The 27203-nt window shown below is 39.1% G+C and overlaps 1 protein-coding gene across 2 annotated transcripts in view; it reads left to right on the top strand.

Annotated features, from left to right (window-relative positions):
- The first annotated feature begins 3710 nt into the window (after positions 1 to 3710).
- The window catches only part of Znf451 (zinc finger protein 451), a 60839-nt gene continuing 37346 nt past the window's right edge, over positions 3711 to 27203 (top strand). The window contains exons 1-4 of one of the 2 annotated variants that reach the window (XM_055606333.1): positions 3711 to 3928; positions 4454 to 4537; positions 13141 to 13221; positions 14952 to 17046. In XM_055606333.1, the coding sequence (XP_055462308.1) occupies positions 3908 to 3928; positions 4454 to 4537; positions 13141 to 13221; positions 14952 to 16445 (1680 nt within the window). In that variant the 5' untranslated portion in view covers positions 3711 to 3907 and the 3' untranslated portion in view covers positions 16446 to 17046. Of the gene's footprint in view, positions 3929 to 4453; positions 4538 to 13140; positions 13222 to 14951; positions 17047 to 27203 lie in introns of those variants that run through there. The other variant, XM_055606315.1, reaches the window with a different exon arrangement.

The raw sequence follows: 27203 nt of genomic DNA, 5'->3' as shown, positions 1-27203 counted from the left end.
CTCAGATGAGACTGGGTAGCCATACCAGTGCATACCACCTATGACCGAACTCTATTTGTTTAGGTCATATAGCAAAAAACACAAAGGACAAGAATAACCAAGACAATATGTTCCTCCAGGAACTCATAATTCATTGTAATGTTTCATGAGAAAAGCAACTTAGTTGTTTTACAAGACAGTGATTTCAAAATAGCAGTTATATTTAAAAAAAGAAAAAACTTAAAAATGATTTTGCATGATTTTCAGGATGTAGACCACAAGTATACAGTTGAATGAAATAAAGAAACAATTCAAGATATGAAGATAGATTTTAATAAAGATACAGAATCTTTAAAGAAGAGTCAAATAAATAAAATTCAAAATGAAAAAATCCAGGAAATTTTTTGCAAATCCATTTTATTGATGTTTCTTATACCTCTACCTCCCAACCCTTATCCCTTCCATCACCCCAACATCAGGTAGGAGAGGAAGGTTAGTGGGAAAAGGGTTATAGTTCTTGGCTACTTCCTGCTGGTAAGGGTTGTTGGGTTCCTTGGGGCAAGTCCAATCTTTGTTGCAGGTATCTCCAACTTCTCATCAAACTCTATCAACAGCAACAAGGAGCAGCAGGGGGCTGGGGGTAGCAGCCTCCTCCTTTCCTGGAGCTCCACTCACTCCCTCCCCGACTCCCCCAGTCCCCCACCTCACCTCTCTCCTGGCTCTGGTATTTATTCACTAAGATAATCAGTAATTAATATGTACTTCTTGGTAACTACTCTCACTATTAATGGTCTCAATTACCCAATTAAGACACACATCTAATAGCTTGGGTTAGAAAACGGAATCTATCCTTTTGGAGCCTCCAAGAAACACACCTCACCATCAATAATAGACACTATGTTAGAGTAAAAGATGAAACAAACCTCACCATCAGTAACAGACACTACCTTACAGTAAAAGGATAGAAAAGAAGCATTTCAAGGAAATGTAATTAAGACAGCAAGAAAATTCAGAGAATGATGAGGCTTTACTTTAAAAATCTATATTCTACAAAGTTGAAAAATATAAAAGAAACAAATTAATGAATAAAATAATAATATTATAAATAAGACCTCAACTAACCACTAGTCAGGAATCTCATCCTGACCTTCTTTAGCTGAGGGATGGGAAACAGTGAAAGACCTACAAGACAGTTAATCAAGATAATCAGCTTTAGTAACTTTGTGATGGCCTTTTGAGGACACAGTTACAGTACCACAGCAGCTTTGAGGGCTGGAGCAGGGTTCTCCAGAAGAGGATATATGCTTTGAATCAGCGTCCAATATATGGTCTGGTTTCTCCCATAGCCAGGATCCATGGATCCAGGAATCAGGGGTGGAAAAAGGAATAGCTCACTCACTATCATCCTAGTGACCAACTAGGAAAATTTTTGCTTTCTGTCCCCAAACCTTAAGTTCTGCTGGCCTAAGCCAGGTGCAATGATCCACAACTGTAATCCTAGCACTCTGGGAGGTAGAGGCAGGTGGATCTCTGTGAGTCCAAGGCCAGCCTGGTCTACAAAGTGAGTCCAGTACGGCCAAGGCTACACAGAGAAACTCTGTCTCAAAAACCAAAAAACAAAATAACACCAACAAAAAATTCTGCTAGCCTAGAAGTTTTGGTTCCAGATGAAGATAATTCCTGCCAGGAGTCACAACAAACATTCCACTAAACTGGAAGCTCAGACTTGCCCCTGGCCACTACTTTGGGTTTGTGTTGCCCGTGAACCAACAGGCTAAGAAAAGAATAACAGTGTTAGGAGTAGTGACTGATCCAGATTACTAAGGGGAAATTGGATTGCCTCTCCACAACGGAGGCAAAAAAGATTATTTCTGGAGTGCGGTAGATCCTCTCAGGAAATGTCTTTCGGTGCTACTTTGTGTCAGTGGGAAACTACAACTTTATCCACACAGAATGAAAAAGGGCATAGACACTTCAGGGATGAAGGTATGGGTCCAGGAAAGTAGCCAAGACCTAGTGAAAGGCTTGCTGTGGTTGTTCTAAAAGCTAAGGTCATGTGACCAAGTTGCAGAAAATGAGGATTATATTTGATATGAGTATTTGTTTTTTTAAGACTGTGTTCATACAGAATTGAGTTATCATGTAATATAACATGTTTTGAGAATAACAGAAGTTATATTTAAGTTTTGAGAAGATATGAAAAGAATGCCCCTCAAGGGACATTGCCATCTATTCTAAAATTTATAATGCATTTACAGTAGTATGAGCATTTTCCTGCTCTTGTCATAAACTCTTTGTTTTCCTTGAGTTTTACCCACCGATTTCTACCAGAAACCAATTAAATGGTCCATTGGACTTATCTTCTTACAGTCTCGTCTATACACTTGAGTTTAGAAATATTTAATTTAATATTAAATATTTAATATAGGTTTTGAAAAATGCATAGAATGCATCTTTGGTTGTCAGTTGGTCTGTATAAATCTCAAACATATTAGAAAGCAACAGACATTGTACAGTACTTTGTTGTAATGCAGAGATAAACTATTAAACAATAATTTCTATAGGCATAGGCAATTAGATGGTATTTTTGTATACAGAGAGATAACATCAGGCACCACAGACTTAATTCTTAAATTCTTATTAAAAATCTTACCACTATTTACATTTTTTTAAAAAAGGCTTTTTGTTTTAAGTCATTATTTGAACAAAAAATTAGATGCCATAGTTGTTTTGACTCATGCATGAGTCAACTTTTATTTTTAGAAGTTTGGTTGTATTTTATAGGGCCTGAGAATATGTTTAAAAGGTACAGTATTATACCACTGTTCTAGGATTTCATGATGAAAAGTAGTCAGGCTTTGACTGCTTTTCCCTTTCTAGTGAACCTGGACTCCAGCTTTACAAACCTTTCTCCTCCCTCTGGCCCTTTAGCAAGATTCAGTACTTGCTGGCCCTGGGAGAGAGAAGTCACAAAAGAAGTTGAATAGCTCGAAAGTGCCTCACATCTTGGACTTCCCCAAAACCCACCCATCCTACACCTCAATGCAAAAAAGGAAAGAAAAAGTAAGAACGGAAGAAAAGGAAACAAATTAGTTGCAGTCACCATCCTTCTGGCCCCAAACAAAGATTACCGAGCTTTGCTTTCATAGCGGTTATGACCAATAAAGGTCTGAAAGGGTTACCCTTTTGCTTATGCCTGTGTCCCACTCTCCAAGTAATTAACCAATCAATTCAGCCAAGGCTGAAAAGACCAAGGCAGAGACACGAAAGACCGCCGGGATCTAATCAGTAATGCTTCTTTTAGTTTACAGGAACCATGGGCCTTCTGGAGACCTGTGGACAACAGGAAGCTACTTTGAGAGACTATAGCAAGAATTTATGACCTCTCAGAAACGCCATATAGGCTCTTGCACCTGCCACCCTTGCCAAGATGTAATTGGGAGGAAAAAGTCCTCCATTTTTTTTTTTTTCATCTACCCCTCTTGCAGCCAGCGCAGCTCTTTCCCTGTCAGTGTTTCTCAAGTCAAAGGCAGAAGCTGAACGAGAGTGTACGTAGACTCAAAACTATCTCCTCCCCGATCATCCGGAGCTGTAGTTGAGCGCCGAGCTCCACGTCCTCGCCAGCTTTCCCTGCCACGCGGTCGGCAGCCCCGAGGCCGCTGGAAACTACAACTCCCAGGATCCCTCGCGGGGCGGACGGAAGGCGGCGGGCGTACAAAGCGGTGTGGGAAGCTAGCGGCCGCGAGGCCGCGCTCGGGGTCCGGTGGCTCAGCGTCCCCGCGGCCTGAGGCGTCAGCTGCGTGGGCGCTCACGCAGGGCGGGTCGCGCGGCGCGGGCCGAGAGGGAAGTCGTGACGGCGGCGTCGGGAACAGCAGCGGCGGCGGCGGCGGCGGCGGTGGGAGCGTGGTGCTGACAGGCCGTGGGAGAAATGGGAGACCCAGGGCCGGAGGTGAGTGGCGGCGGCCCGGGCCTTGGCGGCTCCGCCGAGCCCGACCCCGAAGGGTTTGTCTTCCCAGCCTCGGGCCTCAGCCTGCCCGCGGCCTCGGGCCACTGCTGGGCCTCCAGGCCGGGAGCACGTCTGCGTGGAGCCCTCAACAATGGCGGTCCGGCCGCCCCCAGCCCCCGGCCGCCCTAGCTGCAGCGGCCGCAGCCTTGAGGGCGAGAGAGGATTAGAGGCAGGCTGGCCTTGTGTTTGTAGCCCGGATCCCTGAGCCTGGAGGTTTAGAGCCCGCATCCCTGCACCTGGGGGAGGAGGCGGGGAGGGGAATCGTGGCAGCTCGCCTGGGAGGCTAGGTCTCTGCAGCATCAAGATGCCTTAGCAAAACCGGCCTCCTCCATGCATTTCTGTGAGCCGGATTTGCGCGTGATCGTGCGGTTTCTCTCAGGGGCTTTTGTCTTCACCCATTCCTTTTGGGAAAAATTTCCTACGAGCGTGTGACCGGGTAGATAAGCGTGTTTTGGCTTTTGTTTATAGATAATAGAATCTGTCCCACCAGCTGAGCCTGAGGCATCTGAGTCAACAACGGATGAAAACGAAGATGACATTCAGTTTGTTAGTGTAAGTAGCAAATGACAGTCGCGGTTTTCTGGAGTGAAAGAGTATGGTAAGCCATTGTGTGATTAAACCTCACCAGGTAGGCATTCATCAGTCAACAGATAGTTGTGAATGTCGAATAGCTGCCACAGACTGCAGCAGGGGACTTTTACATGAAGGGATACCTGGATGTTTACCTGAAGAGACCATCTGAGCAGTTGCAGCAAGCCTCACAAAGTGGGTGTCCTAATGAACCGCTATGCACTTAATGACACCTCCCAGATCTTGAATTGCATATGTACATACATGTAGACACACAGGGCACAGCATCTTAGTGTGCTGTCTCTTCTGATAGTTAAGGTCATCTTGTTACAGCACAGTACAGTGGTGGGTCACAATGAAGAGTCCTGCATCACCTGGAGCATTGCTATGTTTTTCTAAGTTTATTCCTTTGGGGCCAGTCATTTTCCAGTGTTGTGAGCAGGCAGATTCCTGGGCACCCCTCCAGATCTGTTGAATCAGGAATTCAGCCTGGAGCCTAGGTATTGTCACTTAGGAATACAATGCAGGATATTGTATTCTGGGATCTCCTAGCACTTCATAAAGTGATGGTTGGGGGGGGAGGCAAACAGCTCTGGGTGAGTTTCACCTATAGTGGCTAAATTTGTGCCTTGGTTCTTCTTGAAGTATTAGCTAGCCAGAGAACATCCCTGCTCTGTATAGCTCTCCTGAAATGCTGTAGCTAGTGGAGTTTGGCATTAAAGCTGTGCAGTTCCTTATTGTTCATCTGATTCGTCTGTGTGGAAGTTTTGGCTAAATGTAGAATAGTGGTTACCAAAGAACACCCTCCTGATCCCAGAGCCACAGTGGGCAGTCCATTGTGGTGTTTTAGTGGGCTGTGAGGGGAGCCCTTCATAAGGCTGTTTCCTTGGCAATTTTCCCATTGCACTGTATCCTTCTCATTTTAAACTTTGAGGATCTAAAAGTGAGGTTTGGGGATACATTGTGTCTTGTCCCTTTCTTCCTAATATATTGAAGGATTTTGGAGAAAGGATGTTGGTAATTAAAACTACTCCCCTCCAACATACATGATGTGTTAAAGGTTTTTATGACTCTTTAAAAATATTTTGGATTGTTCCTGAATCACAGTATATTTGTAAATAGAATACAAATGCAAATATAGGAGTCAATCTTCATTATAAAATATGGACCTTTGAGAAACTGATAGAATATGCAGAGTAAGGCTCAAAAAGGAAAATTTTATTTCTTACATCTTGTGAAATAAAATACCATTGTAGTTTGTTACTAATTAATTCAGGTGGTTGTTGATCTGAGTTTTAAAAGATGTATTTAAATTTTATTTTAAATATAAAGGTACTTCTATCTTTGCATCAAGACTAAAGAATGTATAATCTATAAAACTTGGTCTATGTGTATAAGTACTGTCATTTAAATGATAATTAGTGATAGCTTTTATTTTAAGATACATTTAGAATCCTAGCACTGGGGAGGCCATGAGAGAAGGATCCTGAATTGGAAAGCTGCTTACTTGGGAAGTTCTAGATCTGCTCTGTGCTATGTAGTGAAACCCTATTTAAAAAATAAATAAATAAATAAATTACTGCTACTGTGCTACAGCCAAAGTATCCACAGACAGAAACTTGAGCTCTTTGTAACACAATTCTGTTCCTCTGGTAGTTTTATCTAGAAAAGATGAAAACCAGTTTTTTGCCTGAGCTTTTCAGATACAAGCTACAATATAACTTCTTCATTTGCTTGGTTCTGATTATTAGCTTATAATTTATAACAAAATTATGTTATACGTGTATGTATAACAGTTGTACAAGAGTAAACTACCATTGGACTGGAGACTTTCAGTGTCTCACAAATGTAGGCTGAAGCCAAACACAACATGCTGAAAGAAAGGAGTAATACAGATACTGAAATGTAAAAATGAATCCTTTTGTTTAACTTCTGTTGAAATATGCAGGAAAATACAAAATTCATAGGTGCCCTTGATATTTGCCAAGGTAATAAGTTAAAATTTTTTAAAGATATATTATTTTGTGTCTGTACCGTCCTTTGTGTGTGTATGCATGTGTAGTACCACATGCTTGCCTGTGCCTGCAGAGACCAGAAGAGGACCTCTGACCTCCCAAAACTAGAGTTCTGGATGATTGTGAGCCACAATGGAACCACCAGATGGTTTTTGGGAACAAAGTCTAGGTTCTCTGCAAGAGCAAGAAGTGCTCTTAAGTGCTGAGCTGTGTCTCCAGTCCTTTCAGGGCAATACATTTAACCTTCCTCCACACATTGTTTCTAATGACTAGAGAGCTAAGCGCTGGCAGAGTATTTGGTATGGTCCTCTTAATAACCCATTACCAGCTTTCTATATGTAAATGCTTGTCCTTCCTCACCTGCCCTAAAGGTGATTTTCTGAGGTAATTCTGTTTTAAAGGAGGTATTGCCCTTCTCTCAGCCACAGGGTAATCAGTCTAAAGCGATGGATTGGGTGTTGTCCTGAAACTGATTGGTTTAGACTGGAATGTGGCTTTTTGTAGAATAAAGTGCCAGTAGTGACAGCAGGAAGTGAAAGGTGGGACTTCTGGTAGGGAGAAAGAGACTCTGGGAAGAAGAAAGAAGGTCTTTTTTACCAGAAGACAGTACTGTAAACTAGAGTCACCTAGAAGGAAGGAGCCTCATTTGGGGCATTGCCTAGATTGGACTGGCCTGTGGACAGGTCTAGGGGGCCATTCTCTTGATTGCTGATTAATGTAGAAGGCCCAGCCCACTCTTGAGTGTTTTGTCTCTAGGCAGCATAAAAAAAACTACCAGTGTGAGAGCCAGAGAGACCTCTTAGGCAAGGGTCCGGAAGCAGCATTCCTTCTCGGATCCTGCCTGACTTGAGGTTTCTGCCTGACTTCATTCAGAACTGGGCTGTGACCTGGAAGTATAAGATGAATTAAACCCTTTCCTCTCCAAGTTGATTTATTATAGCAACAGGAAAGCAGATTAGGACAGTGCCTAGATCAAGGAAGAATGACATAGCACTGATAAGAACTTTGTTTCTGCCTTTTAATTACATTTTCTGTTTAGTAATATGCACCTTAATTCAACTTATGTCTCATGTTTTCTTCTGAGATGGAACATCTTTTATTACAATTTTTTAACTTTCAAAAATTTTTGAGCTAAGTAATTGCTGACAGGATTGCTTACAGTGCCACTTTAGCTATAAAAGCATACAAACTTGTGGGAACCTATCATCTTCATAACAACGTAAGGCATTCAGAATTTCAAAACATTTCATAAATAACCTGAGCAACCAGGTTGAATATTAATACTTCTTGCTTCAGCAGAAAGGATGCATGCAGAAAGCATCATTAAAAAAATAATATACTTATTTATGTGTGTGTGTGTAAAATTGTTTGTCATGTGTATAGGTACAGAAAAAAGTGTGTTTGTACTCTGGGAGCTGGAGTTAACAGAAGGTATTAAGTCATCACTATGGGTGCTGGGAACTGAACTGTGGGTTCCCTGGAAGAGCAGTATAAGTTTTTAACCTTTGAGCTATCTCTCAAGTTGACCAAAAGCATCTTTTGATTAGGTTTTTTAGACTATCTATAAATCACTCATTAAGTAAAACAGTATTGAAGCTTTATAATGTGCAAAGCCATTTGTTCGTAAATGTTAGACCTATTTTAGCTATATTTGGTTGAAATATATCTTACTGTTACTAGTGTTTAGTGTTTTAGCAGCGTGATAGAAGAAAATGGCTCCAATAGATTTTTTTTAATAGAAAGCAAAGAGTACATAAATAAATTAATTAATTAGTTAATTAAAATGGTGCTGGGAAATGGCTTTGTGAGTGAAAGCATTTGACCAGAAGTCTATCTGTGGAACCCACAATTCCAGCATGTGAGAGGCAGAGGCATGTGGATCTCTGAGGTTTGGTCTACAGAATGAGTTGCAGGGCAGCCAGGGCTACACAGAGAAATCCTACCTCAAATAAAGAGAGAGAGAAGAAAAGAAAGAGAAATAAGCAAGCAAGTGTGTAATCCCAAGTTCACAGCCAACCAGAGTAGAGGAACCTGTGCGGTCGCAAAAACAAGAGAGACCCTGCCTCAGCACAGGTGGAAGGTGTCTCCTGACTTTAGCAGCATATGTATGTATATTCACACCTGCACATTCATAGCGTTCACATGCAACACACACAGAAATTATAAGACTGTAGTTTATTAGTTTGCTCTAATAGTAGGTTACTTGTATTGATTTTTCTTGTGGTAGGGATTGACTTTAGGACCTCCATGTGTTAGTCGAGTGCTATCCTCAGATGTGAATGTTTAAAATGGCATTCAGAATAGAAAAAGAAAGAAAGGTGTGAAATGGAAAAACAGCAGTATGGGTAATTTTGGAGATAGACTTGTTTTTAATTTTCTTTAGTTTTAAATGTGGGAGAAAGATGGGCCATGTGACACAGATCTTGAATGTGGTATATTTAACCAAAAAGTAGGCAGTTGGAAACCATTTGAAAGTTTTGAACTAAGCAAGACTGCAGAAGTCATCTACGGCCCTAACCTTTTTTTTTTTTTTTTTTTTTTTTTTTTTAAGTAAAACACTTGCGGGTGGTATTTTAATGTATATATCTTTTCCTAAATAGAAAGGTTGGTGATTTTCATTCTAAGTTTTAAATATTCTGTGTTTCTAAATGTGTTCTGCATGAGCCTCTGCTGCTAAATTGTAATGACATTGTAATGTAAATTTTGAGTTGCATTCTTTGTTATTGGTACAGGAGGAGATAAGACTGATTTACTAGTAGTAGTACAAGTTTAGATAAAATGCCCTGTAATTGAAGGGCGTGCATTTGTACTTAATACAGACATGTGTAGTCATTATAAATATATTTGTATCCTGAACATTACTTCTTGGGGAATTAGCAGCAGATTGGGTAACATTATGAAATACTCATAATACAGGCAATAGTGGTTTTTTTTTTTTTTTTTTTTTGTTATTTTTTTTGTCCTTTGACTGAAGGAATGTGTTAACTTGGAAAGTTAATAATAGGTAATAAGCAACAATTTTTTAAAATTTGGCTTATACTTTGAAGTACCTCTGAATTATAGTAACCACACAGCCTAGTATGTCTGTGTAATTCAGTTTTATTATCTAAAAAATAGGGTGATTTAAGTAATTAAGACTCTCCGTAAAGCAGGTGAAGAAGTTGGATGGTATAATTGGAAAGCTTAGCACAGGACCTGGTATGGGGCTCAATAAATTGTATCAATTAGGGATAGACTAAGTGGAGTACAAATTCAGTGTGGCAAACAGTTTTAAGATGAAAGGTAAGTTGGTCTTGGTGAAATCCAAGCACTGGGGAAATTGAGCTTTGTTATTGTATAAGCAATGAACAGGGAATTCCTGGTCAACCTAGGCATGGTAGGATGTGAGATCCTATCTTAAAACAAAAGCAAGCCAGGGTATGGTGGTATATACCCTGTGTATGTTCCCTATGTAATTGGCACTCAGGAAGCTGAGGCAGGAGAATTACTGCTAATTATTCCACAACTGCAGTAAAAACTAGTTAAAGTGTACTCTACTTGTACGTAAGTCATTTTCTTTGGCATGCTTATAATTACTCTTCTTTTCTGTGTATTAATTGCTTTTCTCATTGCTGTGGTCAGATATTTGACAAGAAACAAATTCGTTTGCTCATAGTCCACAGTAGAGAAGAAAAAACATTGTGGCAGGAATGGAGAAGCAGCTGCCATGTGTTCACAGGCAGGGAGCAGAGGGAGAAGTACCCCTTTACCAGCCCACGGGTGGTGCTGCTCACAGTGGGGTTGGGTCTTCTCAGCCCTGTCAAGTAACAATCAAACATCCAGTTCTTCTCTTGGATTTAGTCTATCTCTTGTAAGTCAGTAAACTTTTTTCCTCTATGTTTTGTTTTCTTTTGTCCTAGTTGTTTTTCATTATTTTGTCTTAATTACTATAAATCATACAAGATTCACCTTTATAATTCAACAGCAGTTGCATATTAGTGAAACAATTCAGTAGTAAACTTCTGGTAGTCTTGCTTTATCTGTTCTCATTTCTAGCCCTCCTATGTAGTGAGCTACATTTAAAAAATCATTTAATTCTTTATATTTGAGCCAGCGTTTCGTCTCGGCTGGTCCTGGAAACTTGCCTCTGCCTCCTGAATGCTGGGATAATAGGTGTACACACCACACTTAACAGTTCCCCTAGTACTGGGGTTGGCCCTAGGGCCCTGTGCATGTACCACCAGGCTGCACCGCTAGTCTTTGGCAAGCTGCTCTTCAGTCCTAGCCTTGAACTTTAGCAGCTGTCCTATGTTACAAGCCTGCACTGCTCATGCCCAGTTTGGTTTTAGTGGGTTTTGTTTGTTTATTTGCTTGTTTCCCTTGAGATTGTTCTGTAGTGTCCAGCTGGCCAGCAGTTCCCTAAATATTGTAGCTCTCCTAGCTTAAAACAACTATCCTGCCTCTCCAGTGCTGGGATTACAGGTGTATACCAAGACCAACTTCTGTTCTCATTACTCAGTTTATGGAAATTCTGCTTCTGCCTCCCTATTTCTGTTTACCTGGAAGATTTTGTTGATTCACTATTTCTGTGTATAATACTAAGTTCCTAAAAGCAAGGCCTTATGACATACAGCTATACCTGTGATCCCCATTCTTGGTAGGCTCAGGAGGACTGTAAATTTGAAGCCGGAATGGGCTGCATAAATATGTGCCAGGCCAGCCCAGCCCAGGCTACATAGACTCTATGTTAGAAACAAACCAACATAGTAAAATTTGATAATAAAAAATAACAAGTTCCTAAGTAACATGGTTTGCAGAGTCCAAACTTTGGTGATTATACCAGTAGTAAAAGCAGTTACCTCTTCATCTTTTCTGCTTCCTTGTTGACAGTGTGATTGGACAGTGTCAGTACCAAGGGTAGGCTTTAGTCTTACAGTAGATGATACATGTGGCTGTGCTGACTACATGATTTGTACTACGTGATTTCTTTTTCCTCTTGACCTTCCACCTTAATTGCTTGCGCAGAAATCTTGGTTCCTTTATTACATTTCATGGTTTGAGAGTTTTGCTCACTGGTTTTGTTTTGATGTCTGCCTCACTATTCAGGATGGTAATTTCTGATTGTGAAGACCTAGGAGAGAAACAGACAATCTGGAAGAAGAGAATCATGAACTAGATGACCTCCTGTCTCTAGCAAGCATCTTTCATTCTGAGAAAGCTCTGTATCAATGGTGTTTTCTCCTGTACTCCCAGCCCCCTTTTTGTTTCTAAAATTCTGAGGCAGGTTCCCACTTTGTAGCTCAGCCTGGCTTTGAACTTCTCTGCTATCCCCCAGTGCTGACAACACACACACCTACTAGTCATACCTTAGATTTTGGAGGGGTTTGTTTGCTTCGGTTTGGCTTTTACTTTGCTCTCTTTTTGCCTTTTTTGCTGTATGGTTTATATGTTTACTGCTTCTTTTAGTTTTTCTTTTTCAAGCATCAGTAAATTTACTATGTAGTCTTGTTGCACATTGTTTCTGCCAACATGCAGTACTGATGACTTTTCATTGGTCTGTGATCATTTTGGTTAGTTGAGAGTTTAGTAGTTTTCTGCACGCTGGGGATGGGCAACTCTCACATCTCACTCACAAATGTTCATATCCCTATGTTGCAGGCCTGCATGTCTGGTGGTTGGCCAGACACTTTTTTATACCACTAGTGCTTTGTGCAATGTTGGCATTAGTATATTTCTAGTCACTTGAGCGTCTTTGATTCCGTGATTATGTTTTTTGTTTGTTTTGGTTCTTTGGGATAAGGTCCCTCAACTGATTTTTTTTCCATTGTGCCCAGATTCTCACTCTTCTTATTATCACCAGTATTCATTGTACATTATTATGGCTGTGTTCTCTTTAGTTATAATTATCTTTCTTTCCCAGGTTTCATATTCTTCTGTGAAATTCCTATATTAATGTTATTTACTGTCATAATGTTATTTACTAATGTCCTTTTGCCTATAAAATGATACTGAGCTTTTAAGCCTGAACTAAGACTAGGAAGAGGATCGGAGAAGAATCTGGGTTTGATGTTTTACTCTCTTAAATTTTGGAATTGAAGCTAAAATATTGGTTAAAGATCTCCATGTTTTGAGCTATATGTACTGTGGTATTCACAAACTTAGATGTCTTAATAAACTGTTGAAACTCATCCTTGCTGAAATGCACTGGGTCATAGTATCTGTGTCCCTAGGGGTTCAGGCTCTTAACTTTTAGGTCTCTTCTTTTTTTCTTTTTCTTTTCAAGATTGTATCTCATTTTGTAAGTCAGGGTAGTCCAGTACTTGCTGTGCAATAGCCTAGCTGGTCTTGAACTTGTACTCTTCCTGTCTCACTCGGCACCTAAACTGCTTAGCACTAAAAGTATGTATCACCATGCCTGACTAGTCAACTTTTCAAAAAAAGGTATATACTCTGAATAGTACTTTTGTTTGTTGTTGTTTTCCTGCAACTTGTATGTCTTTCTTTTCAGATCCAATCCCAACAAAATAATATTGTTTAAAATACTGGTTTAGATGATGTTCATGATATAACTTTCCTCAATTTCTTTTATAGGAAGGACCATTAAGACCTGTTCTTGAATATATTGATCTGGTCAGCAGTGACGATGAAGAGCCTAGTACCTCTCATAGCGATGTAAGTACATTCATTACATTTGATTTCATCTTTTTCACTTGTATCAGTTTGTTTTGTTTGTTTTGTTCTGAAGCAGTAACACTGTTTAAGGTCATAGGTCTCTAAAGAATGCTCATTTCTCACAGGACAGGACAGCATAGGTAGTTCAAGGAGTATTTGCCTATAGCAGTTCTTAACTTACATTTTGCAGGGAAATATAAACTGTAGAATAATAACTGATAAAGGGAAATACAATAAAAACTACAAGCTTTTTGCTTACCCCGCTTTCTTTTCTGTAGCTCTCATCTGGTGCCTATAGAATTGAATTCTTTACTTTTTGAAGTATGTGGCCACAGAAAATTTATCTTGGGAAAAAGAGTGTGGGAAGATCCTTTAGGAAATGGAATGTGGAAACTTATAGCTGATAAATGAGTCCAGTCCTCTCTCCTTTTAGCCTTTTCTCTCCTCATTTTCAGACTTTCATACTGAGAGTTGAATTCCTTGAGCCCTTCATGGCAGTGTTGGCTTCCATTTATTTGTTGCTGACTTAGCCCAAATTTCTGCTAATAAACTTTTTCTTAATGGATTAGAGAATTCCTGGCTCTTGCTTTATGGTGGCTAGGAAACTTCTTGTTATAAGATGTGGGGACTTGAGACGTGGATATATGATCAAAATGCCTCAGCTTGAGACGTACCCTCACTTTGTCTTAGTCATAGGGGTATGTTGCTTTATTTTAATTTGCAATTCAAATGTGAAGTAGTCTTACTTAACAGGGTTGTTGTGAAGATGAAATAAAGTAACAAAAATGTAAGTTTCTTAAAACTGCAAACTGTAAAGCAGTACAACTGGAAGATTATTCAATGAGAGTTAATAACAGTTTTTAAATGGCCTAAATTGTGGGAGGTTTTGTTTTTGCTTTTTTGTTTTTTTGTTTTTTTTTTTTTTTCCATTTCAGTAGGACTTTGTTCAAGTTTTCTCTGCCATCATTATCTTCCAGTTGGTGCCCTTTACTATTGAGTAGGGTTTGTTTGTTTGTTTGTTTGTTTTTCCTTTGTTATTCCAGTAACCTCACCACAGCATTTCACTGCAGTTTGGGATCATGTAGCAGAGTAGGGTAGTACTGCTTTGAACTGAGGTTTATTTGTGTGGCGCATATGTGTGTACATGTTTGTGTGGATGCATGCGAGTGTATGCACAGGTGAGCATGTGAAGGCCAGAGGCTGACACCAGGCTGAAATCTTCACTTGGTCTCTACTTACTATTTTATTTTTGAGGAGCTCTTAATGAATCTGAAGCTCACTGATGACTAAGCTGTCTGGCCAGTGAATTTGGGATCTGCCTGTGTCTACCCCTCCAATGCTAGACTTACAGATTTGCAATAGTGTGCCTAGCTTTTATTTGGGTAGTGGGGATCTAAACGCCAGGTCCTTAGATTTGCGCGACAAGCACTTTACATTCTGAACCATCTCCCCAGCCCCCAAATGATCTTATTTTTAATCATGATTTTTTTTTTCTTTTCATAGAGTCCAACATTGATGCCTGTAGTTTTTCTGGGGTTGAGGCTAATGAATCGTGTACATTTGACTTCTGTTATCTTTTGCCGATCTATAGTGGATTGTTTCTGTCATTATGTATAATAATATAAAGTTTGAATTCTACTTACTGGACATGCATCTCTGCACTTGAAAGTTAACATATTAAAGCATATTTTTTTTCTTCCTTGGTTTTCTTGTTCATGTGGATAACCCAGAGAATGCCTGAATCTAAGGTGCCATCCTCTGAGAACCATCGCCCAGAAATGTGCTCTAGCTGCAGTGTTCCTCTTCCCATTGGAGACAGCAGTTCCTCCTCTGGGAGTTGTGCCAACAGTCCACAAAGAATAGTTTCTCAACCTTCTTCTGTTGAGAACCCATTGGAGACCCAGAAAAATGATCAAAGTAATTCAGATATTAATATATCTGAAACAGAGACACATAAATCACAAAATTATCAGACTCTGCCTTCATCATCACTTCTGGTCCCCCAAGAGTCTTTGGCTTTTTCTGAGGTCAAAGAGGATTTACCTATGGCGATGTCTTCAGTTTCACAGAATGGACAGGATGCCATCCTTTATCTCCAGACACAAGTGGCTGAGATGTCCCGAGTCATACGTGATCTGCAGTCCAGGAGTTGTTTTAGATTTCATCATTCTAGGCCAAGTGAAAACTCATCAGTTTCTTGGGATATCTCCACCTCTAAGGAGGACAGTTTATCTACAGTTGAAGAAGAGTCTGATTGCAAATCTCCATCAGCTGATGATAAAGGACAGCCACCCGACCCCATGCAGTCTAGTTTCACGGGTCTTTTGAAGAGAATGGAACAAAGAGGTGTTATAAAAAGGGTGACATTACAGTCTGAAGCTGAATCCTGTGAGGGGAAGCCTGATTGGATGACCTCTAAAAAACGTTTGGTTCCTCCATTGCATCCACTTTTGAGAATTGCCACCACTGAAGTTTTTAAAGACCCTGCTGATTGCCATCCCTCTTCCTTCATGGGGCACAGGGTATATCCTGTGGCCAAGGACTCATCTCCTTTCCAGCCAAATCCACCAGCTGAGGGACCCATTATAGATGTATTAGAACATAGCAAAAGAGGAAACACAACATCTCCTTTAGACTCTACCTCAAAAGAAATGGAGGTCATGGGTTGTAGGTTCTACCATGCTGCTTCCATTGCAGCTCGAGCTGCTAGCTACATGGCCTATATGACTCAGTATCAACGTAAACTCTGGGAAGACATGGAAGATCTGGTTCATGACCCAGAGTTTGATCGTGGAAAAGCAAGATGTATAATATCTGATGGCATGGATGCAGGACTTTGGCAGCTCTGTACCACTAGGGACATAATGGACTCTGTAGTCAGAGTTATGGCCATGGCAGTAGACTACAGAAGACAGGCCTGGCTCCGACTTACATCTCTCACTAAGAAAACCCAGGAGAAGATCTTACACTTGCCCTTTGATGGCACTTCTCTTTTTGGACAAGATGTGAATGCTATTGTTGCAGAAGACAATAGTATTAAAGAAAGTGAATATAAGGATCACAATAAATACTATACTCAGCATCGATACTTTTATAGTCATGATCAGAAAGCACATTATCACAACAGAGGGTACTCCAAAGGGGATTGGTACAAACCCCGGAATCACCCCTATAGATACAGAAAAAAGGGAGACTCTCCAGAACGACATGGGTATAAAAATTAATACTCTAGATGTTTAGTAGATTAGCCTTCCAAAATCCTAGTTTACCTGTTCTTCTCTAGGTTGGAGGTCATCTCAAAAATGAGTGCATGTCTGGAATAATCACAGCTGATGTTAGAGTTCTAGACTTTTAGAATGAAGTATATATAAAAAAGACTTAAGCTTTATTGGACAAATGGAGACTTTGCTCTAAAGAGTGTTGGACAGAGGTTTACTCATTATTTTTGGTCCAAAATAAGTCCAGAGAATGGTACTCAGGAATCTGAATCTTCTGGAATTAAAAGAAAATATGTAGATTCGTGCCTCAGGAAAATCTTGTTGGTAAACTGAGTACTAGCAGATTTTTGGATCTGGAAACAATTTGCTACTAGATCAGTCTTTACTAAGACTGAAGTGTAAAAACTTTCATTTTTAGGACATCGATGCTTCTGGAACTTCAGGCTTCAACTTGATGGCTCATCAAAAAACGATAAATCTGTTACAGTCCCTATGTTAAGATGATCAGCTCACCATAGTTCATTCTATTATCAAGCTCTGTGAGACTTCAGAATTAGCCATGAAGCTATGTGTCTGCTGAAATTCATTAAAAGTTTTGCCAAATCCAGTTTGCTTGTAACTGGGATGACTAAATGTTACAGGTCTACTTTTGGATTCAATGTGGAAAAATATTTTCCTTCCTATAACATCACTGTAGAAAAGTTAAGCTGTCTTCATCCTGGCTATGATGGGTTACCATACCATAACTACCCATAACTCTGCATGTGAGATAGCGCTTATTGACATCAAACCTAATAGTCTTTGGCTCACCAAGCTCTCATATCAACCATCTATGGGACTCAGGCATTGAAGTGTCTCTAATGTGGGCCTTTCTATGAGATATGGCCTTCATAAACCTATCTTCTAAGCAGTTGGGTTTTTTTTTTGAGCTTGATAGTGCATTACGTTCTCAATACAGTAGACAAATGCATCACCATGACCCTGGAAATACAGGATATCATTGCCGTCATCCAGGCATGCAAATCTGAACTCTTTAAGAGCAAGAATTCCAAACATGCCTGACAATCTGGTCTCTCTTGAAATAAAGAGGGATGCTATTAGTTTAGACTTCGTTGAGAAATCCTTGAGATGTAAAATGTGACTGGGTGTTTTCAAGATACACAGCTGTTTCTGGATATTTTTATTGGGTTCTTGAAAGGCTGGAATTAAAACTTCAGTGACATGTTCTTGGGTTAATTTGTCATGTAATCCAGTTGGACTCACTCTGAGATGACTTACATTTTGCTCCCAATAATAACTCTCCACCTTTCTGGAGCTGGCAGCAGATACCTCAGTTATATTAATGTCCCGCAGTATCATCTCTTTAATCTCAAGGCAATGGCTGTATGATATACCAGGCCCTCTGTCCTTGTCTTCACAACATGACTTAAGTAGAGAAAATGTCAAGTTTGAGGCGGTCTGAACACTTTACCCAATGTAACTTGGCAACCAAAAACTGTTTTGTGTGTGTGTAGTTTTTTTGTTTGTTTGTTTTTTCACAAATATAATTCTGTGACCTTTTGGTTGTTCAAACATCAGGGTTTTTGTTTGTTAGTTTGTTTTTTTAATTTTTAATCTGCTTAATCAAAATGTCTTTGGTATTCTATTAATGGAATATAGCACTGTCTTAAGGGTTTATTGGTTTCTGTTTTTTATGATTGGCAATATTTGTGATGCTTACCTTTTTGTAATTTATTAGAAAACTTTTCCTACTTTCATACCCATATTCATCACCCTACTTAATTTGTATTTCTCGTTGTTTGTTTTTGAGACAGGGTCTCACTACATAGAGCTAGCAGGGCTGGAGGTTGCTATGTAGACCAGGCTGGCCTTGGACCCATAGAGATGTGCTTGCTCTCTGCCTCCTGAGTGTTGGAAATAAAGGCATGTGCCACCAGGCCAGGCTGCTTCTAATTTGTGCCATACAGATTGAAGGCACGAATTTCCCAACTTGGAGGAAGTTACTTTGTCAGATAATTTTAGGGTACTGTATTGGTCCTATTTGCTTTATTTGTAGACTAAACTTGAACTTATTTATCAAGATCATTTAGCAAATTTAACTGAATTATATGTTAATATTTACCTTATTTTTCTGTGCTGTCCACAAAATTTTATTTTGGCTTGCTTAGGTTTGTTCCAGGGCTCTCTAAAATGTCTCTCAGAAGAACTCTAGAAAAATATAACTTTTGTAGTGTATAATGAATGCTGTACAAAGGAGTAGACTTAAGTCCGTAACTGTAGCAGTGTATTTTTCTTCTGTGAAATGAGTAGCCACCCAGACTTTACTGGGAAAAAGTTGCACATAGCTTTGTGCGGTATTTCTGATTAGTTCAGGCTGCTTCTAATTGTTCTTTTTCCAACTTGCCCTGAATTAGATATTACAAATGACATGATTTGTGAGATATTCTTGTTGTTCAAAAACAAAACAAAAATAGTGCTTGAAGATGTATTCTTAGAAACTGTTTGGCACTTCCACCTAATTTATTTGTACCAGTCCCTGCTTTAAATGATAGTAAACAACAACAAAAGCACATAAAATTTAGCACTTTAATAATTTTGACATTATTGTACAGCTCTTAAATATTTTTAAGACAGCACTACTCTTGTCTGAGATGTTTTTGTTGTTCATTAATGAAGTAAAAGTAACATAGCTTGACCACTAACTGATAACTCCAAAGAATTCAGTTTTTCTGAAAGTGAAAAGTATCAGGAAATTACCAAATTGGTGATCAAACAGACACCTAATAGAAGAATTTGGCAGTTGAGTCATTTGTGGACAGAGTGTGGTAGGGTGGGAACACTTGACTCAGAAAGAATACTATTCCAGTATTCTTCACCTGCTTATGTCCTTAATCTGGCATACTTGAATGATGATGGTAGTGTAATAAGAATAAAAGTTGGTACTTGGTCCAGTTGAGACAACCCCAGTAGACAGCCCCAGTAGAAGATAACATTTAGATCTAACCAGATAAATGTTTAGATTGTGTCTGCCATGTACAGAATTTCCTGTACGATGACTTCTGAGTGAAATACCACTTTTTTTAAGACACCTTGGAATAGTTAGAAGTGTAAGATTTGATTTTCTCAAAAAGGATGTTTTTAGTGATCTTTTCATTCAAAATGTCATTTCTTGACTAGAGATAAGATGTATTTGGAAATAATAAGATTTTTTTGTAGTTACTATGTATAGAGAAATACTATTTCCATTTATTGTTATATAAAGTGCCTTTTTAAATTTCACTCTTATGTTTAAGACCCAACCTTTGATGTGGTATTTATGTGACTTCTGTACAGTGATTTTTTATTAGTTTATTATCTGTACAATTGCACTATTTAAATGTACTCCTTCTGAATGCTATTGTTTTCTTCTGTTAATTTCAGAAGGTTATAGAATAAATTTCCCTATTTAATGTCACAGAAGTTCTTCTTAGGTTTTAGTGATTGGTTCTGTTTTCTAGACATAATGTAGCTCTTTTTTTCTTTGCACGTTCTAGATTTTCTGATTGAGTCATCTGTCTCATATCTAACCTTGTTCATAGCCATAGTAACACAACTTATATTTGCTAAATGTATGTGTTTACTGAGATAGAAGAAGCAAGGACATCAAAACAGTAAAGTTAATGACACTCTATATTTATAAGTAGTAGTCTGTGGCAGCTTCCTTATCAGTATAATTACTTTTTCCCCCTTTTAAACTGGCAGCTTCTTTATCAGTATAATTGCATTTATTTACTTAGCCTTCAAGATGCCATTTTGAGGGCAGCATATACTCTTTCAGGCTACTTTGCTACATTATACCTAAGTGACCTGATTGATAATGTCCTTAAGGGCCTGATACATCCAGGATAATATATACCTCTCAGGTATGGTTAGCAAGGAGGTTGAAAAGATGAAGTCCAGAATTCCCTCTCACTATAAAATTGGACACTGATAAGGGTGAACATAGAGGTTAGTGGCACATTCATCATTTTTAAGCTTATTGGGATTCTGCTGAAGGCTTGAAATTATGGGTTAGATCTTTATAGAAGTAGATGATTGCAATAACAAAAAAACCTTTTCCTTTAATGTGAGGCATATTTTGCCCCAGTCTTGCACTGTCTAGTTCCTGTTTTTGAAATTTACCCATATGTACTTAGTGTTGGTGGCTAGACCAATAACTAATTGTCAGTGTGGATACATCTTATGCATGTCATTCAGTTGGTCAGATTGGTTCTATATGGTTTTTAGTGGACATACAAACTAGTCAGTTCTTTTCACTTAAAATTTAAAGGAGGAAGTTACCAGTAAATAAATGTTGATTACTGTATTGAATGCAAAACTTTTTTCATATTTAACAAGTTTTATAAACTATTAAAATGTATGGAGTTTCCCTTCCTGAATGATTGATGAGAATGCTGTTTTATTAAATTCTTTCTCTCTTGTTAGTGGAGTCCCATTTTTGTACTCCGGTGTCATTATTTATTTGATTTTATTATAATGCACTTTTGTAATGCTTAGAACATTGAGATCTTACTACTGGAGTTTGTGCTCTCTTTCTGTGGGATGTAGAGGTCATCACAATTCAGTTGTGTCTTGAGAGGGTCTTTAGGTAGCTGCCCCAAACATGATTTTCCTGTCTGGAGGCAAGGACTTGAAGAATGTGGCAGCATGCTGGACTTTTAGTCATGTCCTCTTGGTGAGGGTTTTTGATATTGGTCTGTCTTTCCCCAGAACCTCTTTCTAAAGAAAGTCTGGTTTTCCCTCAATCTCTCTGATATTTTTAATTGTACTATTAAATACTTAACAGAAATGTTCTGTGTGTGCGTGAGGTATATGACTGTGTATGGTGTGTGAACACAGCATGTGGTGACCAGAGGTTAATGCCAGGTGTCTTCCTTATTCACTTCCTCATTTACTTTGCACATTTTTGTTTCTTTGTTTAAGACAGGATATATCTTTTACTGAAACATGATTTCACAGGGTTGGCTAGACTGGCTAGCCAGTGAGGTCCAGAAGATTCCTACCCCACCCCTCCTCATACTGGATCACAGGTGCATGCCACTTTGCCCAACATTTAACTGGGGCACTTGGGTCCTCATATTTATGTGGGAAGTATTTTTTCTGTTGAGCCATTTCCCACCTCATCTTTGCTTGCTTGCTCAACTTTCCCCCCCTCTCTTTCCCATCATCCCCCTCTTTTTCCTCCCCCGCCACCCCCTAATCATATTTTACTTTCCTAGTGTTGGAATCATAAGTGAAGCATTATGTCTTACTAGCCAAGCTTTTGATGTGAATTTGTATATTGAATTTGTTTGTTTGTTGTAAGCGTTTATGATACAAATGTATTTAGTTTTCCCTAAAAATCGTTAAAAAAAAAAATAGAGGGTTTGGGAGGCTCAGTGGGTATATTACTTGCCTAATGGGCAGTTAGCTGTGGGCTCAAACCCCAGTCCTGCATAAACCAGGAATGGTGGTGTATGTCTGTAAACACAGTACTTAGGATGTAGGCACAGAAGGATCAGTTCAAGGTCTTAGCTAAATATTGAATTCATGGGCCTCATGGTTCACATGAGACCCTGGCTCAGAAAGAAAAAAAAAAAAAAATCTAGTAGCTAGTCCAGTTTCTGAGTGCTCCTTGACTAATAACTTTCAATTTATTTTTAATATCTTGTTTAATGGCATTTTTTGAGTTCAGGTGTATTTTTGTTGTTGGTCTTGTTTTTTGATATAATGTCTCTATAGTCTAGGTTGGCTCCGAATTCAAGACAATTTCACCTCACTTTTCCATGTACTGGGATTACAGGAGTGAGCCATTGTCTATTTTTCATAGATGCATTCTGTATATATTGTTAGTGGTTAAATTTGTCACCATGAGATTAAGTTATAGTATAGCTCTGATATATTGTATCTTAAAATTAACCAATCTTTGGGTTTTAAGGGCTTTACTAGTTTTATTGAGGGAACTATTGCAGATGGTATATTGGATTTTTTTTTGAGGTCAGAGTTCTCAGGTTTCTCTTAGAACTTTGAAGACCGCAGATTTTGTTTTTAAGTATTATAGTGTGTCTGTATCCTTGACTCTTTGGTATAAGTAAAAGTAAATGTTGTATATTTGATATTTTTTAAAGCTTCAACCTTGACCGTAAATGCCTCATATTGCTATTAGAGGTTCTTTTAGCCCTTTTACAAGGGTAGCTTTTTATATGCTCCTTTCCCCATGAATTATATCCTGTGCATTTTGTTTTCTTTCATTATCTGTAAGAGTGACTTATCACCACATTCAATTTGAAGGGCCACAGAACTCCCACTTTTGTCTATGATTTGTCTTTGGATTTATAATGCAGTTTATGTGCTAAGTAACTATCATGCTGTGGACCCTTTATTTCTCAGTGAGGCAACTGAACAATGATGGAATAAGATTACCCCAAGTCTTTAAGGCACAGGGTGTGTTAATTTTTGTTGCTTTGTGTATGGGATAGGTGGTGTATTTTCACACAGGGTCTTATTGTATAGCCCAGACTAGCTTTGAACTTGTAGCATTTCTTCTGCTTCAAGTGCTGGGATTCTGAGTCTTGTTTGAAAAAAAACATCTTATTGCCAGTTAGGTGTGGTAGCCCATACCTTTATTTCCCAGCATTCTGGAGGCAGATGCAGGCAGATCTCTATGAGTGGGCAGCCTGTTTTACATGGCCAGTTCCAGGCCAGCCAAGGCTACATAGTGAAACCCTGTTTCAAGAAAAAGTGGAAAATCAATAGTAACAAAACATCCCTTTTGTTGTGGCAGTTTTCCTGTTTGTAATGCAGCCTATTCTTTATTATCTTAAGTAAAATACAGCTAATATGTAAATAGCCTCATTCAGATTCTTAGCACAGAATTGTTTGCGCGTGTGTTAATATTTCTTTAATGACCTGTAATGGTTCTGTGTATTGTGAACATTTAGATCACCTTCATATTGATTGTTTAGTTGTCAGCTTCCTGTCTGGGAAGAAAGGCAAGGAGAGAATGTGTATCCTGTATGCACTAAGCATTCTTTAGCTAGACCTTCATCTCTCTGCAGATGTGGACATTAAGTGATTTGTTCAAGTGGTGCACCTCCACTTTGATGCAGACTCGCTCAGGTTGGGCTGCCGTGTCTTTGATGGACAAATGTTTCCTGTTTATGGCTGTACATGTACTCTTGTTACTTAGCACTAGTTTTGAGTTATTTCACTTGCCAGATGAGCCACAGACTGCCTCATTCTTCATTAGTGCCCTTGTTCTGAACTAAGGTTATTCTTAACAGTGTTCACAGCTTCTCTTTAACATGTACTCATAGTCCATTTACTTGCAGCACTGATCGTTGCAGTCATAATTCTTACTGCGTTCTGTTTTTGTACCATTTTTGTTTAATGAAAAAATAAGTGGAATTCAGTGTTAGCAAGTTACCTACTGTCTCAGCCTCAGTTTACATACTAACTGGGCATGGATGCACAGCACTGGGAAGGCAGAAGACAAACTAGACTGGTCTACCTGGGACAGCCAACGCTACATAAAAAGATCTTGCCAAATAAATAAGTAAATAAATAGTGATTGCTAGAAATACTTTGAAAAACACTAAAATCCAATGCAGATTTAATTTTATAACTAATTTTGATGTTCTACATTCTTAGATTTCCTATGAATGGGATGATACTGGGTATAAATGAATGAATACTTTTTTAGTTTTTGAAGATTTCATACAAGTATACCATGTATCTTGATCCAATTTACCACTACTCCCTTCTACTTTTCTGGGCCTCCCTAAACATATCTCTCTCCCAATTTATTGGCTTTAAAAAAAAAAAATCCCTCTGCCTTCATTTTGTGCTGCCCATTTGTACATGTATGGGGTAATCCACTGGGCATGGGCAGCATACCAGTAGTCACCCTTCAGTACCCACTGTGTGTAAGCAAGGACTGAGAAAAGGTATGGGTATACTGAGGGACTGGTTATGGAGTACATTCTTACATGGGACCCTGTCTTAAAAACCAAGTGATCCAGGTACTCTTGAGCAAGCCAAATGCCAGTACACTGTAGTAACTACTTAATTCAGAATATGTCTGTGGTGATGTTGGAATGAAAAGGCCAGCTAGAGAGGTAAAAAGCTTTTCTACCAACTGGCTCAAGCTGAGCTTTGAGGATGTTAGTGTAATCTGCTGGAAAAACAGCCATGAAGTGTGTCTGGCTTCAGAATTGTAAGGGCAGCCTTTAGGGGCAGAAATGAAGTTAAACTGCAGAAAGGGTTAAATTATGCATGAAAATGTGCTGGTTCTTATAACTCAAAGTGTTGTGTGTGTGGCCCTTCCCTGAAATTGTCTTACACTTTGCTTATGGACATCTAAAACAGTGTAAACTTAGAGAAAGACCTTAGTGTTGCATTTCTGGTCTGGGGCAGCTTAAACAATTCAGGACTAGTGAGAGCACTGAAGACAATATGGCTACAGCTGCATAGGGTTCTTTGAGCCAGCACACCTTCTTCAGAGCAGCTAAATGTGGCTAATACCTCTTAGTGCTGATTGAGGAAATTTCCAGCTAGACTTGGAGAAAATGAAAATTTCTAAGAATGTTGTAATATACATCTGTAGGTGTTTTGTAGGAACTCTAAACCTGGTGCTATTGGTAATTCCAGTAGCCCCAACCACTATTTATCAACCTCTGTGGATTTTTTTTTTTTCACCACCTCCTCCCTCTCTCTTCCTCGTCGTCTTCTCTTTATCTTCCTCCTCCTCCATCATCATCATCATTTTCTGGACCAGGACCTCATGTAGCCCAGGCTGGCTTTGAATTCACTGTATAGCTTAGGATGAGCTAGAATTTTTTATTTCCCTACCTCCACCTCTTGAGTGCTAAGTTAATAAGACATGAGGAACCATGCTTGGTTTATTCTGTGTTAACCCAGGGCTTTGCTCATGGTAGGCAAGTACCTTACCAGTTCATACATTCCAAGTCCTCTTAACTTTATGAGACAGGGTCCACTCTGTAGCCCAGGCTAACCTCACATCTGCAGTGGTCCTTCTGCTTCAGCCTCTTGAGTGGGAATCACCAGTATGAGCCACTGAGCCTAGTCCTGCATACTCTTCCTTCGCTCTCTCTTCTCCGTGGCTCATTTCCTCCTCTTCCTTGCTTTTTCTCTGTCTGAGGCATCACAGTGGCACTCAGGGTTAAACTCTCCTTTATCACAATTTTACATAATCAAAGATAGTTAGAAATTCCTTCTAAAATTCCAAAGTTGTATAAATTCTGTGAGCATTGCAAGTATGTGTTTCCTGTGCTTGAGGATCTGTCATTAGAAAAAAAATAGAAAGATAATAGTTTACTCAAAAGACATGACAGGTAGAATCTTATTGATGAACAGATTTGGTGGTTCCAGCTTTCTTAGTGGTATAAAGTACAGAATAGGGTATATCTGCATGTTTGCTTTTTGCTAATCTGTGTACTTTGTATTTGTGAACAATAAACTGGAGTGGGAAGGAGATGGCTCTGTAAAAAAGAGGGATTCTTCGTTTCACAATTATTGCTGGGGTGGTGAATGTATATTGTACTGCATTGTGTTCATCTCCTGCTTTATCTGTATTTGATATAAAATTCTTGAGAAAACTTGCTGCCTTTCAAACTGTTTTTTTGGGATGAGGCTTGAATCATAAATTGGGCAATGGGGGCTTCTGGTCCCCAGAACTTTGGGATTACAAATTGCAGGCCAACCTTATAGCTTTGGGATGGTAGTGACAGAAGGCTTTGAATTTGTTAATGTACTGTTTCACTTGTTTTAGGAGTTCTTCCCATGACTGCCACATGTGCTAGTCAAATGGTTAGTGTATAATGCTTTTACAGTTGTCTCTTCCCTTCTCCTTTTCTACTCAACCTCCTATAGCCTAAAAATATTTATTTTTAGTAGCTTTGTTAGGAGGTAGAAAGTGCCTTTGATGAGTAAGGTAGGAAAGTGGGTTGCTGAGCACTTCTTCGGAAGATGTTTTTACAGAATGTTTTTTAAAACTTTTATTCTGTTAAGTCCATAGAGTAGTTGTTCCATCTTACAGAGTTAAGTAATTACATTATCACTTTAACTGGGGCATGGATATAGTTTAGTCATGATTCAATTAAGGTGATTCTGTAGGAAATATAATTTAACTTAGTATTTGTGATTTCATTCATAAAGCCCCATGGTTTTCAACATTTGTTTCTAGAATAAATCTTGGCAAATATTCCTGAATAACTGATTTAGCTAGTTACGGGGGAAGAGGGGCAGTTGGGTTCAACTTTTGGTGAAAGTTTGATGGGAAGTAAGTTGAAAGAATCTCTGAGCAGGGTGTGGTGGTGTACACCTGGAAACAACCCTCCTCACTTGCCTCAAAAACAAAAACCAGTCATGGTAGCTCACACCTAAATCTTAGTATTTGGGAAGTGCAAGCAGAGGAATGTCTGGTGTAATCCTGAACCACACAAAATGAGACTCTCCAAAAATAGAGAGGTGGGGTTGATGAAAATCTAGATTAGTCAGGTAGAAGTTTAACTTTTACTAAGAATTTCTTTGGGGGGTTGTAATCGGCTTCCTTTTAAACACATTTATGAAGTGATCTACCTTTATAATTGGGCAAGCTTTCTGTTACACAAGAAAGTGGGCTCTAAGTCAGATAAGGAAATATTTTTAAAAATTAGCTTTTACTTTGGTTATGTGGGGGCTGGAGAGGTGGCTCAGAGGACCCTGGTTCAATTCCCAGCACCCACA

This window comes from Psammomys obesus, unplaced genomic scaffold (genome assembly GCF_907164565.1).
Source record: "Psammomys obesus unplaced genomic scaffold, mPsaObe1.curated_primary_1811, whole genome shotgun sequence".
Taxonomy (NCBI): Eukaryota; Metazoa; Chordata; class Mammalia; order Rodentia; family Muridae; genus Psammomys; species Psammomys obesus.
This window is presented reverse-complemented; position numbering and strand designations above follow the sequence as displayed.